The sequence below is a fragment of the Nothobranchius furzeri genome, chromosome 6 (genome assembly GCF_043380555.1).
Source record: "Nothobranchius furzeri strain GRZ-AD chromosome 6, NfurGRZ-RIMD1, whole genome shotgun sequence".
Classification (NCBI taxonomy): domain Eukaryota; kingdom Metazoa; phylum Chordata; class Actinopteri; order Cyprinodontiformes; family Nothobranchiidae; genus Nothobranchius; species Nothobranchius furzeri.
In genome coordinates, this window is record NC_091746.1 from 50,787,075 (window position 1) to 50,802,097 (window position 15,023).

At 40.1% G+C, this 15,023-nt stretch overlaps 1 protein-coding gene across 1 annotated transcript; it reads left to right on the forward strand.

Moving 5' to 3' along the window:
* Positions 1-7,956: 7,956 nt before the first annotated feature.
* On the forward strand, positions 7,957-14,522 carry si:dkey-106l3.7 (uncharacterized). Its single transcript, XM_015940942.3, has 6 exons — positions 7,957-8,664; positions 11,043-11,195; positions 11,295-11,463; positions 11,565-11,647; positions 11,724-11,821; positions 12,065-14,522. The coding sequence occupies exons 1-6, from the start codon at positions 8,083-8,085 to the stop codon at positions 12,138-12,140; spliced, it is 1,161 nt and encodes a 386-aa protein (XP_015796428.3). The 5' UTR covers positions 7,957-8,082; the 3' UTR covers positions 12,141-14,522.
* The last annotated feature ends 501 nt before the right edge of the window (positions 14,523-15,023 follow it).

Genomic DNA, 15,023 nt, shown 5'->3' on the forward strand with positions numbered 1-15,023 from the left:
CGTTTGTCAAAAATGTTCAGATTTTTCTCCTGTGCTGAGAACTGATTCCATTGCCAGATGTTACACTCACACACCAGCCCCTTAGGAAGGGGTAACATTATTGTGATTGGTGTTCATTATCAGTATTTTCCCAGCATGGATTCACAGTAGGTGCATGACTTGATGCTTTTCCCTATTGTCTCCTGGCTGTACACATGTTTGCCCTCTGGTGGTTAATTCAGATATAACATGCACATTCATCAAATCATTAATTTTTTTTATGTTAAAAATTGTTTCAGCTTTTTTCATCTGGTTGTTTGAAACCTGTTGAGAATCAGTTTCCATCAATAAAAACCTAATGCATTTAACTGTCTATTTGTTATCCTCCCATGGGTCATGCAGTACTTGTGTCCAAATAAGTGATGCTCTTCCTGATAGATCTCCTAAGGTTCCACGTTATTCCGACCAACGATTCCTCCCCTGTATAGACTTGTATCCTGTGGGATAATGTGCAGTTAGATATGTCTGAGCTTTGGATATAGGAAGTTTTATTACATTTTAAACAAGGCACTTTTTCGGTGGAAAATTATATATTAAAAATCTATACTATAAAGTTGTGGAACACTGAAAAAAACTTTTTTGATGATTATTTCTGATTATAATCAGTCACGCTGAGTTTTTCGTGCAGGCTGAACATGAAAATAGTCTCCACCTATCTCCTGCTGTAGCTTCTGGTAGAAAATAGATTGTGATGTATATTCAGGCTCCAAATGTTTTAGACTAAAATTGCATTTGGATAGCAATTAATGTAAATGTTATCAAATAACAGTTTGTTTATTTGTTTGAAAGTTGTTCATAAAGATTTTTTTTAAGTTGCACAGACAGAACCATTATGCAACACAGCTGCTGACTCAGCAGAATAGGCATGGCAAATGTTAATTATATAGCACATTTCATGCAGAAAGGCAATTCAATGTGCTTTCCAAATAGCAAGAATAGCAAGAATATTAAAAATCAATGTGACAGAAAGTACACACAAGTTAAATTTTGATTTAAAAATTAAAGAAAATGGACAAAGTTAAAGGATGGGTAGTTATTGTGCAGAGCAATCTTTCAACGGCTGATCAATACAATATACAGTAGAATAGAAAATAATAGAGTGGACTTTATTGATCCCACAGTTGGAAATTCACTTGCTACAACAGCACCAACACTTAGAGAAAATAAAAAAATAACAAGATTACAGATAAATACAAAGAAGCAATAAGCTGTTATTGTAACCTTAAACCACTGTAAACAAGGCATAAAAAGGAAACTTGGGTTTCAGCACTATGCAGTATTCTGTAAAGGACACAGACATGGTATGCAAATCTGGTATTGCACAAGTATCGAACACATACTGAGTATTGCACTGATGTTATTGTGTACCAGGATAATGCCAGTACCAGTTAAACTGAGGAGGTATACACTCTTTCTGCAGAGGGGATGAATGACCTATGGTAGCGTTCTGTTTTACATCTGGGATGTCTTAGTCTGCCTCTGAAGGAGCTGTCCATGGTCTCCAGAGTGGAGTGCAGTGGGTGGGAGGAGTTTTCCAAGATGGAGGTCATCTTCCCTAGATAGAACTGAGCTAGCTTTGTGAACTAGCTTGTCAAGTCTCTTCCTGTCTCAGTCAGAGCTGCCTGCACCCCAACACATCAGGTTGAATGACAGAGTCAACAACAGAGTGATGGAAGGATTTTAGCAGATGGGAATTAACTCCGAAGGACCTCAGCCTCCTCAGAAGGTGGAGGTGGCTTTGGCCCTTCTTATACAGAGCATCTGTGTTGTTGGACCAGTTCAGTTTACTGTTGAAGTAAACACCTAGATACTTAAATGTATCCACCACCTCAATGTCTGCATGTTTACTGGTGAATAAGGAGGAGGTTTTTTCTTGAAGTCAATCACTCTTTCCTTTGTATTAACTGGTGTTCAAGCAAAGGTGGTTATGCTTACAGAGTCCACATGCTCCAAGATGACTGACCTGCACTCCTGGTCATTCCCTCAGACACACAGCCGACAATGGCTGAGTCACTGAAGAACTTCTGGAGGTGACAGCTGCTGGTGCTGTAGGTGAAGTCCAAGGTGTAGAAGGTGAAGAGAAAGGGTGAGAACACCATACCCTGTGGAGCTCCCAAACTGTACACAACTACCTCAGATGTACAGTTGTGCAGCCTCACGTACTGTGCTCCCTACAATGCTCCTTGTCTCATTTCGGCACATTTGTGTACTACGCACTCAAAGCCTTACTGCACTTCCTCCAAATGCACTTCACAAAAGACTGTAGGGTGCAGTGCAAGTACTGGGATTGAGCCTTCAAGTTCCGGAAAGTAGAGCACCAGTGTTTGTTTTCTCATGGTACGACAAGGCATTCGTTCATTCCTACCAGAATCCACTTGATTAAACAAGTGTACCACACCTTTAATTAAAAACAGAACGTAGTTTGTAGAGCTCTGTTGAGCTGTGTTGAGATTGTAAAAGTGCTACCATAGAAACTGGAACGTTATGGAGGAATTATAAGATAGTTTTAGAAATCATTCAATACAGAAAACGTTTCCAGATGCTTCTTATTGCCCAGCTCAATATTTTGTTCTTTTTACCCTCAATCCTTTTGAAAAATCAATGTGAATCGTAGTGGTTGTAACTAAGCCTACACCCAAAAACGCTTCACTTGGTTTAAGCTACTGAATAAAAACCTCTAGCATTATAGTGACAGACAGGCATACTGACATAATCTACAAAGTAGGTAAAATCATCCCCAGGTGTGTGTCAGGGATGAGTAAATCTAACCAGTTTGAGAATATCTGTCCAATTTAGAATGCTGTGATACCCAAAATATAAATAAACAAACCAGAGCATCACCACTGACTTCCTAAATGATACATCGGTCCTGGTGGAAGGGTTTTGACTCTTCAAAGGCTCCGAGGTGCTGTACCGGTTTGAGGGCGCTGGTCAAACAGGTAAATTTACAAGTTAATTGTTATTATTAATAAGACTTAGAGTCTCTTTGCCCCACATAAGCTCTACTATTGTTACAGGTCTCCACCTTTTTTTGAAGACATTCTGTTCTAAAATGCAATTCAAACATTTCTGGGAGCTTACCAAAAATCTAAAGGACAAAAAAATAAAAATAAAGCTAAATGTTTTGAACTCCTAAAGGCATCAAATTTCCCTCTAATTAAGCATGGTGAGGTTGGCATTATAATGTGTAAATGTTTCACTGTAACAGAAGAAATCTGACCAAGAAATTGCACCAATAGCTTAATTAGCTTAAGCTGCGGACAGCTTGTATACAGGCGGCTTCAGCTGAACTCTGAGCCAAGAAGAGTGAGTAACTTCCAAAGGAAAGGTGTGGTGGGTGTGCTGGATCACTACCAAGAAGACTTGTTCGTCAAGATGAAGGTGAATCCTGTTCAATGACCTCTCTGACCTTTTTTGGCCCTGTTGTCCTTAGATCAGCTGATTGGCTGCTGTGGTTCTCTGGAACAAGTTGTCTTTCAGTATCAAACACTTCCTGTTTGTAAATTTGTTTTAAAAAGCAGTTATTCCTAACAGAATGTGAGTTTATTCAATATAGATTTTTTACTTTGATTTCAATTATCTTCACCTCTGTGACGTTTGTCTTTGTGGATTTATTAGTGTATAGCACTTTGGATCAACGTGTGCTTCACACACTAATTTAATGGAGATTTAATAAATGTACAAAAATTCTCAAGGTCATTATAATATCATAATTTGCTACTTTTATCTTTGTTACTTTTCTTGTCCAACGCCTTGGGCCCCCTTTGAAGGTGGTGGCACTATATAAATAAAACTTGATTGATTGATAATAATAATAAAGATAGTTTTAAATAGCAGTTAATGATAATTTTCTGTTTTGTTTTTTAGTAAATGAACGGCACAATTTGAGATCAATACAAGAAGTTTTCTTTTTTTTTATTATCCCAACACTGGCCCCTGGCGGTCTTGTTTGGAAAAGCAGCTAAAAAATCTAGATTTAAAAACGGCAACAAATGATCAGATAAAATAAAGCCAAAGACCAGAATACAGCTCATGTGATTCAACAAACATTTAGATAAAAATATTCTATATACATATTCTTAAATAAGAATGTGGATTTTGTTTTTAATTTTAAACAGTATTGCTTTCCCCTTCTCGCCCTAATAACAGCACTTATTATTAGGAAAACATACACACAGTCCATGTCCTTCTCAATAAATTATCACTAATAATAAAAACATTCAGAGACAGACAAACCTGCTGAGAGGTGACCTGGAGTGCCTGTTAGACCTGTTCTGTGCACCGATCAGAAGGTAAGAAGTTTAATCTTCATCTTCTTTGGGTCACTTGTCGACTCTTCCTTATGCAAATTACTGAATCTTTCCACTGCTGGAATAAAAGTTTTGCATGAGAAGGTGTGAAAGATGCTCATTGTGTAAGGTCAGAGGTCATGTGCAGGTTATTTTGCTGTTTTACTGCAGCTTCGCCTCCATTAATGAAGAAAGGAGAGCTAATCTCCCCTGCTCGTGTCCACCACCATCTCCTTTGTTTTAGCCACACTGATGGGGCTTGGCTTGCTTTAACACCCCCTAGTGTTTGTTTTAAATGATTGTCGTAAAAACCAACTAACTCCGCTGCTGTGTGTCCATGTTTTCAAAACAGCGGACAACACGTTAAAGTTATACTCAAAAGTGCAAAAGTGCAAACGCAACATTTGTCTCCGAGTTCTCGCTATTCAGAAAATGCTTTCCTGATCTTGACTCTTGTTTGACCCATCTTTCGGTCGGACGTTCTTTTTTACTTTTGTTTCATTAAAAGATTTCTTTAATGCTGAGGTTTCGCCATGATGAACACAATTCAATAAATGGCAATCATCTCTACTTCCTCTATTCTAATGTGTAAGCATGCATTGCCATAAAGCATCAATGCTTTTTGTGAGATATGTGACTTTGCAAGACCACTCACCAGTCTGGAGAAGCTCAAGTTGCAGATGAGGTACTTTGCCCACAAAGAGCGAAGGGGGCTGAGAGAAAATTCATTCACTCTGTAAAAGATCATTTTAGCACTAACTGGCTCAAGAAAAGGGTTTAAAGGGATATTTTGCAACTTTTTCATATTTTAAATAATTTTCTCGAGCCAGTGTGTGCTAAAATGACCCTTTACAGGGTTAAGCCTGAGTCATGCTTCTCTGTCAGCTCCAAAAGGGAGAGACACGCACGCACGGACGGAGATGTTTTGCCCTCATACTTCTCCGTCTCCTGGGGAGTGTTGCAAAGCAATTCCCCGCCAGGACAACAGAGGGCGTAGCGCTGTTCTGTGGTATCCTGTCATGTATCCGGTCCAAGATAGTGTGTTTATATTGTGTTTTTGTATATAAGAGACTTTTTAACACGGACAAATTTGTCTCTCATTCTCCTCCACCTCTTCATGCACTCGCCACCTCTAAACCCACGTTTTCCGTCATTTCTGTCCACAAATTAAACACTTGCTGTGCACCTCTTTCACTCCTCCAGTCACGGGGGAATTAAACATTCATACTTTTAGAGTTTTTTCGCAAGGTATTCTTCAAGGATCTCGTGTCTGCCGCTAGTTATCCTTGGCTCTCTTTATGTTTTTGAGGGCGCAATGGCGGCGGTGTAGACGACAGCGGTGCCCTGACCAATTACAAGCTTGCATTGTCCGTCTCGACGGACAAATGTTTAGAAAAGAGACCTCGACTCCATCCGTCCTTGCGGGGGCTCTCCAGCAGGCCCGCGAGGATGGATAATGGCGTTGCATGTCTACGCACTGACGCAGAAGCATGACTCAGGCTTTAGTGAAAGGCCACCCAACCCCTGTCGCCCCCTGTGGCCAAATATTCCACTTGCAACTTCAACCTGGCTGGCCGCTCTGGTGGGACGTATAAAATTCTGCTTGAATACCTGGTGCTGCAGTCTGGCTCCAGCAAGTGTCCTCCATGTTTTAGATCATGAACACAGCTGATTTGTTTAACTTAGTGATTAATCATTCCTGTAGACGCTAATGAAGGCTGGGAGACATTTCATTTGTTAGATTAAGCTGTTAAAAAGACGAATGCACAGCGAGGAGAGGTTTTGAATTTGGTTATACTAAATGGACACTAGGAGGTACCAAAAGCAAGCCAAAACTGCTAAGTTCTCGTTTAAACATGTGGAACACAGAAAAACACTGAAAACAAAATTGTTTTTCCTATATGTGATTAAAACGGTCACTCTGACATTAGCGTGAATGTAACAGCAGAGGCCGTCTCAACTAGCAGAAGTTAGCATTAGCAATTCCACCACACAGCAGAGCTCCACCAGGCTTGTGTTATTTGTGGAGATAAAACATGTTTGTGTTTATGTTTATGTGTTTAGCAGACGCTTTTGTCCAAAGCTACTTACAAGTGATAATCGGCCTATTGCCCTTGAGGCTAACAACGACAATAACAACAACAACTTGACATCAGTCATGGAAAGTAGGGAACAAGGAGTGGACAGTAGAGAGGGGGACGGGTGCAGGGAGGGTGCTAGTATAGAAGATGCTCTCTGAAGAGCAGGGTCTTCAGGAGTTTCTTGAAAATTGAAAAGGAAGCGGCTGCTCTGGTAGTGCTTGGTAGGTCATTCCACATTTGTGGAACGATGCATGAGAAGAGTCTGGATTGTCCTGAGCGTGGTGTAGGCACTGCTAGCCGACGATCCTGTGATGACCGGAGCGGCCGGGCCGAGACGTAAGCCTTTGCAAGAGGATTCAGGTAGATGAGAGCCGTACCATCTGCTAGTGTTAGCAATTTGAATTTGATGCGTGCTGCTAGCGGTAGCCAGTGGAGCTCAATGAACAGAGGGGTGACGTGTGCTCTTTTTGGCTGACATGATTGTTGCAAAGCAAACAGGGTCAGTGGTAGAGTCGCGTTGCTGTTAGCCAATCAGAGGCGAGATGTCCAAATATCCAGAAATAAGACCCCAAATCCTGTCGCCTGAAGCTCAGCTGTGATGTGGCTCACTTCTAGCTCTAGAAATGGTGCCCAGGGCTTTCCCCCTTGAGCCTGACTTACAAGGCACTCATTCCTACCAGAGGTATTGATTAAATTAGTGTTCCATACCCTCTGGAGACAGGCGTTGCAGTTTTGCAACAGTTAAAACCTACCTACCTGGTTACTCCACATATGTATTTCATGAGCATTTTTTCACTCAGAAGTATCACTGAAGGACTTAGTTGTTCTTCCTTTTCTCAAAACTTATTTTGAGCCTGAGACGGGTTAAAAATATGAAAAAGTTACTCAGTCATCCTATAAATCATTCTGATCATGCCTTCTCAATATTGAACATGAAGCTCTTTGCACATGCAAAAATCACAGTCAATCATTAACTGTCATAAAAATGCAGCCTGTTTGCCCTTCCAGACTTTAACAGTCTTACTTTTGTGTGTGTTTCCTGGGTTGTGAACCAGTTCAGAGGTCAGGTCAGATCAGATCTGATCCTACCTGGGCCACGTTTTCACCTGGAGAATGCAGACAGGAGTGTCTGTTCAACACATTCCTACTGTTTTAGATCAATCCGGGTTTGTTTGGTTTGCCAATGTGTCGACACAACTCACACTGTTGCAACTGGCTTCTCACAGCTTACCACAATAATGTACACCAGCGGGAGAGTTTCGACACCCTACATTTCTGTAACATTAAGGCATGTAGGCCGTGGAGCTCAGCTCTGTTTCTAGCTCATCTTCAGGACATAATGGGTAGCTTCTAAGTTCTAATAATTTTTCCTTTTGGCTGGTAAACAAATGACAACATCCCGTCTGTGTGATCGTGTCAAGTCTTGTTTCATTTCCTTACAGGTGGAGAGACGAATCTCAAAGGGCCATTGAAGCACAAGTTCCCTTTTTCCCGGTATTTGGTGACAGATAGAAACAGGTATGAACATGCAGTTGTGATGTAAAGAGGTGTGGCGAAGCAGTAGAGGTGGATCAGAGGGAATTCTCACCTTCTTATCTGAGCAGGTCGTCTCAGCTGCCGTCTTATTCTTTTTCTCCTTTGTAGGTCAGCAGCGAAGCTGGAGCTTTCTGGAGATGTATTTATACCAGAGCTTTGGGAATCTCATGGAGGCATGGGTGAACGAGGAGAGCGTTTCTCCACAGCAGCGGCTGCTTCAGACTGTGGATGTTCTAGCACCCACAGCTGATGTTGGACTAAGCCCGCGATCAGAATCTGTGGACTCTGGAGTAGAATCCACCAGCTGTGGAACACCAAGTCCTGTCACCCTGTCTTCTGATTTAACAGACAACACAGAAATGGATTCACTACTGTTACAAAGCGAAGGGCTCGCTTTAGCATCAACACCCCAGTCTCCTGAACTCTCTTCTCCCTTGCTGTCATCCTCCTCCTCTTCGTCCCCACAGCTGTGTCCCAGCAGAGCCGAGAAGGGGCCATCTGCCTTGAACCTCAAAGTAGAAGAAGCCTTACGCAGGACTGCCTCAAACAGTCGAAGACGCGTGGATGAGGTGTTCATCCGCTTGCCTGGATCATCTTTGCTTCCCAAACGGCACGCATCAGAGCTGGCACGGTGTCCGAGGTCACAGAGCTTTGACATGAGGAGGAGGTTTAACCCATCTATCCCTTTAAGACAAATGACAGAAATGCAGAAATCGGAGGTAAAAATCCTTTTTAAATGAACTGTTTGAACGTAAACAAGTCTGGTCTCTGCACGGCAGAGAATATGTAGTGTGCTGCATTTGTTTAGCTTGGACCGGTTTCAGGATTTCATTCTTGCCGGTGACTCAGGCTCAAGTAGAGTCTTGCACAGCACACGCTCATAAATGCACAGACGCAGCTGCTCTTCCATTTTCTAAAGCACACGTTATTACCAGTGATATTTCATGCTCACAAATCTACCTTCAGTTGGACGGATCTAAAACCAGTCTGGCCAGCTGACTGACATGTGAGGAATGGAGAGGGAAGTTGAAAAGTCTGCAGGGATCTCAAATGGAAAGAACTAGACAGCAGAGTGAGAGAGACAGCCCTGAGTTTAAATCTGAGTGGGTTTATGACCATCTCTCTCCTCACACCAGTCTTAAAATCAGCTGATGTTTTGTCACAAACCTGCCACAATAACAGGATTAAGTGTATTCTTTTTAAATATCAGCTCTTGTGTGTGTGTGTGTGTGTGTGTGTGTGTGTGTGTGTGTGTGTGTGTGTTTGTGCGTGTGTGTGTGTGTGTGTGTGTAGGAGATTTTCTTGTATTGTTGCACTTGGGGTTAAATAACTGTGAGTAATTCAACACAGAAATGATGATGGGTCATTGTTTTCACAACGCTCGTGCAGAGCCAGAAGCAGTGAGTCAAACTAATAACTAGATTCTGACCTAACAGGTTCTTGTTGTTGTTTAGAAAGTTCTGCGCAAGGTTTTTGAAATGTGATAACCCATAAAGCTTAGCGAGTTTATAGATGTCGCCGAAAGAAGGGTTTTCACAGCTGCCAAAGATTTCTGAAACCATCTACTTTTGTTTATAATCAAAAAATAAAAGCTGAAAAACAACGACGCTGAACTGATGGAAGGTTTGCTTCTCGGTAATAGAAATTTGGAGATTCAGTAAAGAAATGACAAATTACATTTGAAATTTAGATTAAGATTCACAGATGTTATGGATTTATGGACATTAACCCTTTAACCAGCAGGTCAGCTGCTCTGTAGGACAATTTTTTTTATCTCTATATCTTATTGAAACATGCACTAAACTCCACTAAGAAAAGTTTGACATTTTTATCTTGTCTTGTTATGATCAATGACAAATCTGCAAAATAAGCTAGCTTAAAACATTCCCTTCATGCCTCTTAACAACCTTCTAACATTGTATAGCTATAAATATACTAAAATAAAAACAAAATTAATTAATGAAGCGGTTCTCTCGCAATTGTCTAAAAACTTCTGCCAATAAACTATCCGGTTGTCTTTCTCACCAAACTGCAGCACTTCCTTGGGTCCTCCATTTATTACGCACTTGTGTATTTTGCGAGAAAACACCAAAAAGAAAAACACCATCTGAAGTCATTGACAACAAGAAACGTTTGGACCTAGGAAACAGCGGCTGGTGTTTTGCGCCATCTCATTTCCTGTGGCAATGCCTGTTCCAGTTTCCGGCGAACATGGTCTAGGGTTGATCGCCGACGGGAAGGGTAACAGTTCTCTGACCATGTTTGTGTTTAAAAGCTAGCCGGTTTCACAGATTTGCTATAGCAGCTTTATTTTTTTATGATTCATTTTATGTTATTATTCATTTAGATTATATAATATCTTTTAAAAGTTTCATTAATTTAAACATTGCAAAAACCCTTATTTTTCCACGCTTTTTTCTTAGTGTGAAAGACAAAGACATAGAGAAGGGTTTGGATTTGATTTTTATTTTATAACATTTATATATTATAAAAACGATAAAACCTAAGATAGATCCAGATTCTCCTAAACCTCTGTGCTCTACAAGTCAGTTCTGTTTATTATACTAAAATTAACCACAAATTAAAAAGATTCCCACTGTTGGACTAAAATATTATTAGTTACAAATCTAGTAGCAAGAAGGCCAGGTCACCATCAGTCCGTGATTTTGTAGCCTTCTTTAACTCCCTCAAACTAGTGTAGGCCACACTGATGTTCACTCTGGTTTTAGTTTGCTTCACCTCCAAAGACATTACTGTCTTACTTTTACTTCTAGGTTCCACCATGATGCAAACTAGAAAAGCAAACTTTTTTTTCCTTTTTATTCTTTTTATTGATGATCGATGAAATGAAAATGCTAACCGTTAGCATTATAGCTAACAGCCATACAGCAGGTAAAGAGTGCTCTATCTTCTTGGATACCTACCCACTCCACAAAACCATCATGTGCAATTTTTAGTTAGCAGAGGGCTGCAGATTGGTGTCAAAAATGAAACTGGTCAAGTTTTTAACTCAGCAATCATGTATTTCAATGTTAAAGCTCTAACTCAATGTTTTAAAACTATCTATTGTTACTTTATTGTGCAATTGTCTGTGCAGGGCTTTAGAGTGAAGGAGGGAAAAGAACTGAGTCCTGGGCTCTTCTACCTAGAGCAGGTGTGTCAGATGCTGGAAGAAGCTGCCAAACAGCAGATGAGTAAAAATGTGTTACAGAAAGACACGGAAGCGCTCTGGGAACACGTGGAACCTCAGGTGAGCCAAACGATGACAGTTAATACACATGACTTATGCCAGTAAAATATTCTGAGTCCCTCAAAAACAATACCAACCATCACTTGTTTTTCCTCAAAGGAAACTTGTCAGACTGACTTGTCGGCTATTAACGAGGACCAGTTTCCAACTCATACACTTGAAAATGCTGAAAATGTAGAGCTAAATTCCAGCAAACCTCAGCCGCCAAAGTCCAGACATTTTCGCCAAAGATCAGCATCAGACACGACATTTGCATTGCTGCATTCCAGTGAGTCACCTTCCACAAATTTTTCTCCTGAATTCCTCATTGTTTTGCTGTTTTTGTTCGGAGGTTTCTTCTTTGACAAAATGTGTGTGCACTCGGTGCAGAAAAGCTGAATGCAAACCCCAGAGTGCAGCTGATGAGCACAAGTAACCTGCTAGAAACCGTAGAGGAAGACCATGTAAAACAGGTAGCATACATGTGCAGAACAGCACAACACACAGTAGATGCTATAATGTGCAACTGAAATGTGGGTGTGTTTTCAGGAGATAACAAAGGAGGGGTCGAGTAGATCATTTAAGAGCTGGAGGTCAAAGCTTGCAAATCTAAGACGTTCGGAGTCCGATGCATCGGAGATAAAAGGGTGAGGCATGATATTTATAACTGTCACCTCTAAGGGGACAGTTTTATTAATAAAATGCTTGGAGGAAGTATGTGTGTTGGTCTATTATCAGCCATATTGGATACAGTGACCTAGAACTGATGCACAGTTGAGGCTTAGCTTAAAGCTGTCGCGTCTCGCTTTGAGTGAAAATGTTGCCCACACACTGACTCTAGTTTTTACAACATGGATTTTCTGTCTGATGCTTTTTTTTCTTCTTTCAAGCCAAAATATGCAGTCACCTGAGAAAAATGCAACCCGCAGACGGCTGAGCCAACTGTTCAGGAGGAAGAAAACCTAGCTTCGATGAATTGGAAGCCTTTTTCAGTGTTTCAACATTTTTGGTTTAACAGAGGAAAAACTCTTCAAACTGACTCTGCTTTTGAAAGACGTCCCATTGTCTCATGATGCAGCAGTCAGCAGATTGGATGATAACTCATGATTAGACTCTTTTTTTGTCCATCCATCCATCCATCCATCCATCCATCCATCCATCCATCCATCCATTTTCTGTGCCCACTTATCCAGGCAGGGTCGTGGTCTCCAGCAGTCTCTGGGCATGCAGGTGAGGTACGTCCTCATAGGGCAACACAGAGACACACAGGACAATCATGCACACACACTTACACCTTAGGAGAATTCGGAGAGACTAATTAAACTGACAGTCATGCTTTTTTAACTACGGGAGGAAGCCGGAGTACCCGTAGAGAACCCACGCACAGGAAGACCCCAGGCCAGGATGCAAACCCGGGACCTCCTTGCTGCAAGGCAACAGTGCTAGCCACTGCACCACTGTGAAGCCTCTTTTTTGTGAAAATCTGAAATTAACTGGAACACCTTAACTTGTTTTACTGTCACACAAAATGCTAAATGGTAAGAATGTTGAAGTTCTTGTAGTTTTATATAGAATTACATCCAAACATACTGCTTTTTAGATTATTGTTACGGTAGCCGTAACAGTTATCCTGGTCTACACTATTAATGGTAATTGTAGGAAAAAAATCACAATTTTTTTACCTTTTTTGTCTCACAAAAGAGCAATAAGTAAGAATGTTTCTGTGAAATAATAACAAAACATTCTAATGTTTCAGTCATTTTGGAAGGACGATTACATTCAGATTTCCTTCTGAGCCAGCTGGGGGCTTGTCAGTGTTTCTCCTTTAAAAAAGGCTGAAGAAGGACGTAGTCAATTTTTACTATCTGCCCCACCTCCATACTTCCTGGTTCCAGAGCCAATCGTGTGTGTCCGCAAGGCTGCCAAGTCTGCGCCAACATTTGTAATTCGACACCGACCGCCAAAGCAGCAGCGTTGGGAACAGAATCTTAGTCAGTAAAAGGAGCAGGTCCAGAAGCAAAAGAAGGAAGGAAACGATTTAAGCAAAATAAGTATTACAAATTTTGTTTTACTCTATTATCTGTTTAAGAATGCTAAAGGCTAACATTGAGCTAACAATTTGTTGTGTTTGTTTACTTATGAAATTATTGTGCATGTCATCATCTAGAATGTTCTGGTGCTGAGCCGTAGCTGGCAACAGTTGTTCTGAGTGGATTGTTGGTTTTGATACTGCAGTACCCAAATCTGACCACAGGATGTCAGTCTTACTTCATGCACCTTTAAAGGTTTCAGATCACAAAAATATTTCAATGTCAGACAAGCTTGAATAAATATAAAATGCAGTTTTCAAATACTTGTTTTAATGTATCCAGACTAAGCTGTCCTAGATGTGAAAAGCAAGTGACTTCATTACTGTCATAAAAACTCTCAGTTGACAAAAACTACAGTGAAGCATTTGTGACGGGTGTAACTTGTGAAACTAATCCCAGTTTTGTAAATGTTGTGGTTAATCCCAGGTAATCAATGAGAGAAGTGACTGTTTCTCATCAGTGCAGTTTGGTTTTCATTGCTTTTATCTATGAATGATCATTTGAAATCGGCATTTTGTATTTATTCAGTTTATCAGTAAATGCGAGATTTTCTGTTGATTTAAAAACATTTTTGTGTGACAAAAAGGAATAACTGTTTTTGTGGGCAATTAACCCTTTCATGCATTAATTATGAAATCTTCAACCATGTTTTTTTAACAATTTTTTTCATTCATCTTTAGGTGTGAATGAAACAAATTTCAACAAATTTCAGCAAATATTTTTTGTAACATTTAATAATTTATAAATAATTTATTACATGTCCACCTCAGTGGACAGCGTGCATTCTGCACATGAAATATGTTGGCTTGACTTACTGAAGTGCAAATGGAGGGACTCAAATGCAATAAAGTCTTCAACAGCTGTGCTCAGTAGAAAAAAAATACTATTCTGAGTACCTGTCCACTGTAGTGACCATTATGCATCAGAGGGTACATTTTTTTGCAGCATTGCATCTTTAAATTATTTTAAAGGGTGAGGCACGCCATGGAGTCTTCCTTCACCCACACATCCTGTGAGGCAGTGATTGACAGTTTAATAATGCACTAAGTAGCATTAAGAAGAGGAACCTTGTTGTAAAGTTTTACCAGAAAATGTTTTTTTTATCATGAAAGATAAAAAATGGCATCCCAGTTAGGGATGAAGCAATATATTATGTTATTTCTTTTCATTATATGAAATGTAGGCCTACAGACAGGCATTTACAAGAATTTACAGGTTTTTGTGTTTTTGTTGTTAAAAATAAATAAATAACAGTCTTCTGAGAGAGTCTGTTGTATCGTCATCAGAGAAAAAGTAAAAACAAATGTCAAGGCTTTGTAATGGCAGTCACTGTTAGCATATGTTCATCTTTGTTCTGACATGAATGGGTAAGTAAGCAAAGTTTATTTATACTGTATATAAAATCACAAAGTCCTTCATAAAGACATCAACATTCAAACAAGACTAGTTTCATTAATATCCTGTTTATTTTTAACTACCCTTGCTATCTTATGTAGTTCTAATAAATTAGCCACATACACTTAAGTTAGTATTTTTCTGCTATGTGAAATCTGATCTAGCATGCTGTGCTACTGATGCACCAAAAACATCCTAAAGATGATTTATCAGACCCATTAAACGCCATTGTTGGTCAGATTTTCTTGGTGGCTAGCACACACACAGGTGTGTGTATCATGTGTGTTTGGTCCCACAGACTACTCTGTTTTTGTGATCTGGGTGCACCAGGGTAGAACTTTTAGGGAAACATAAGCAAAATTAT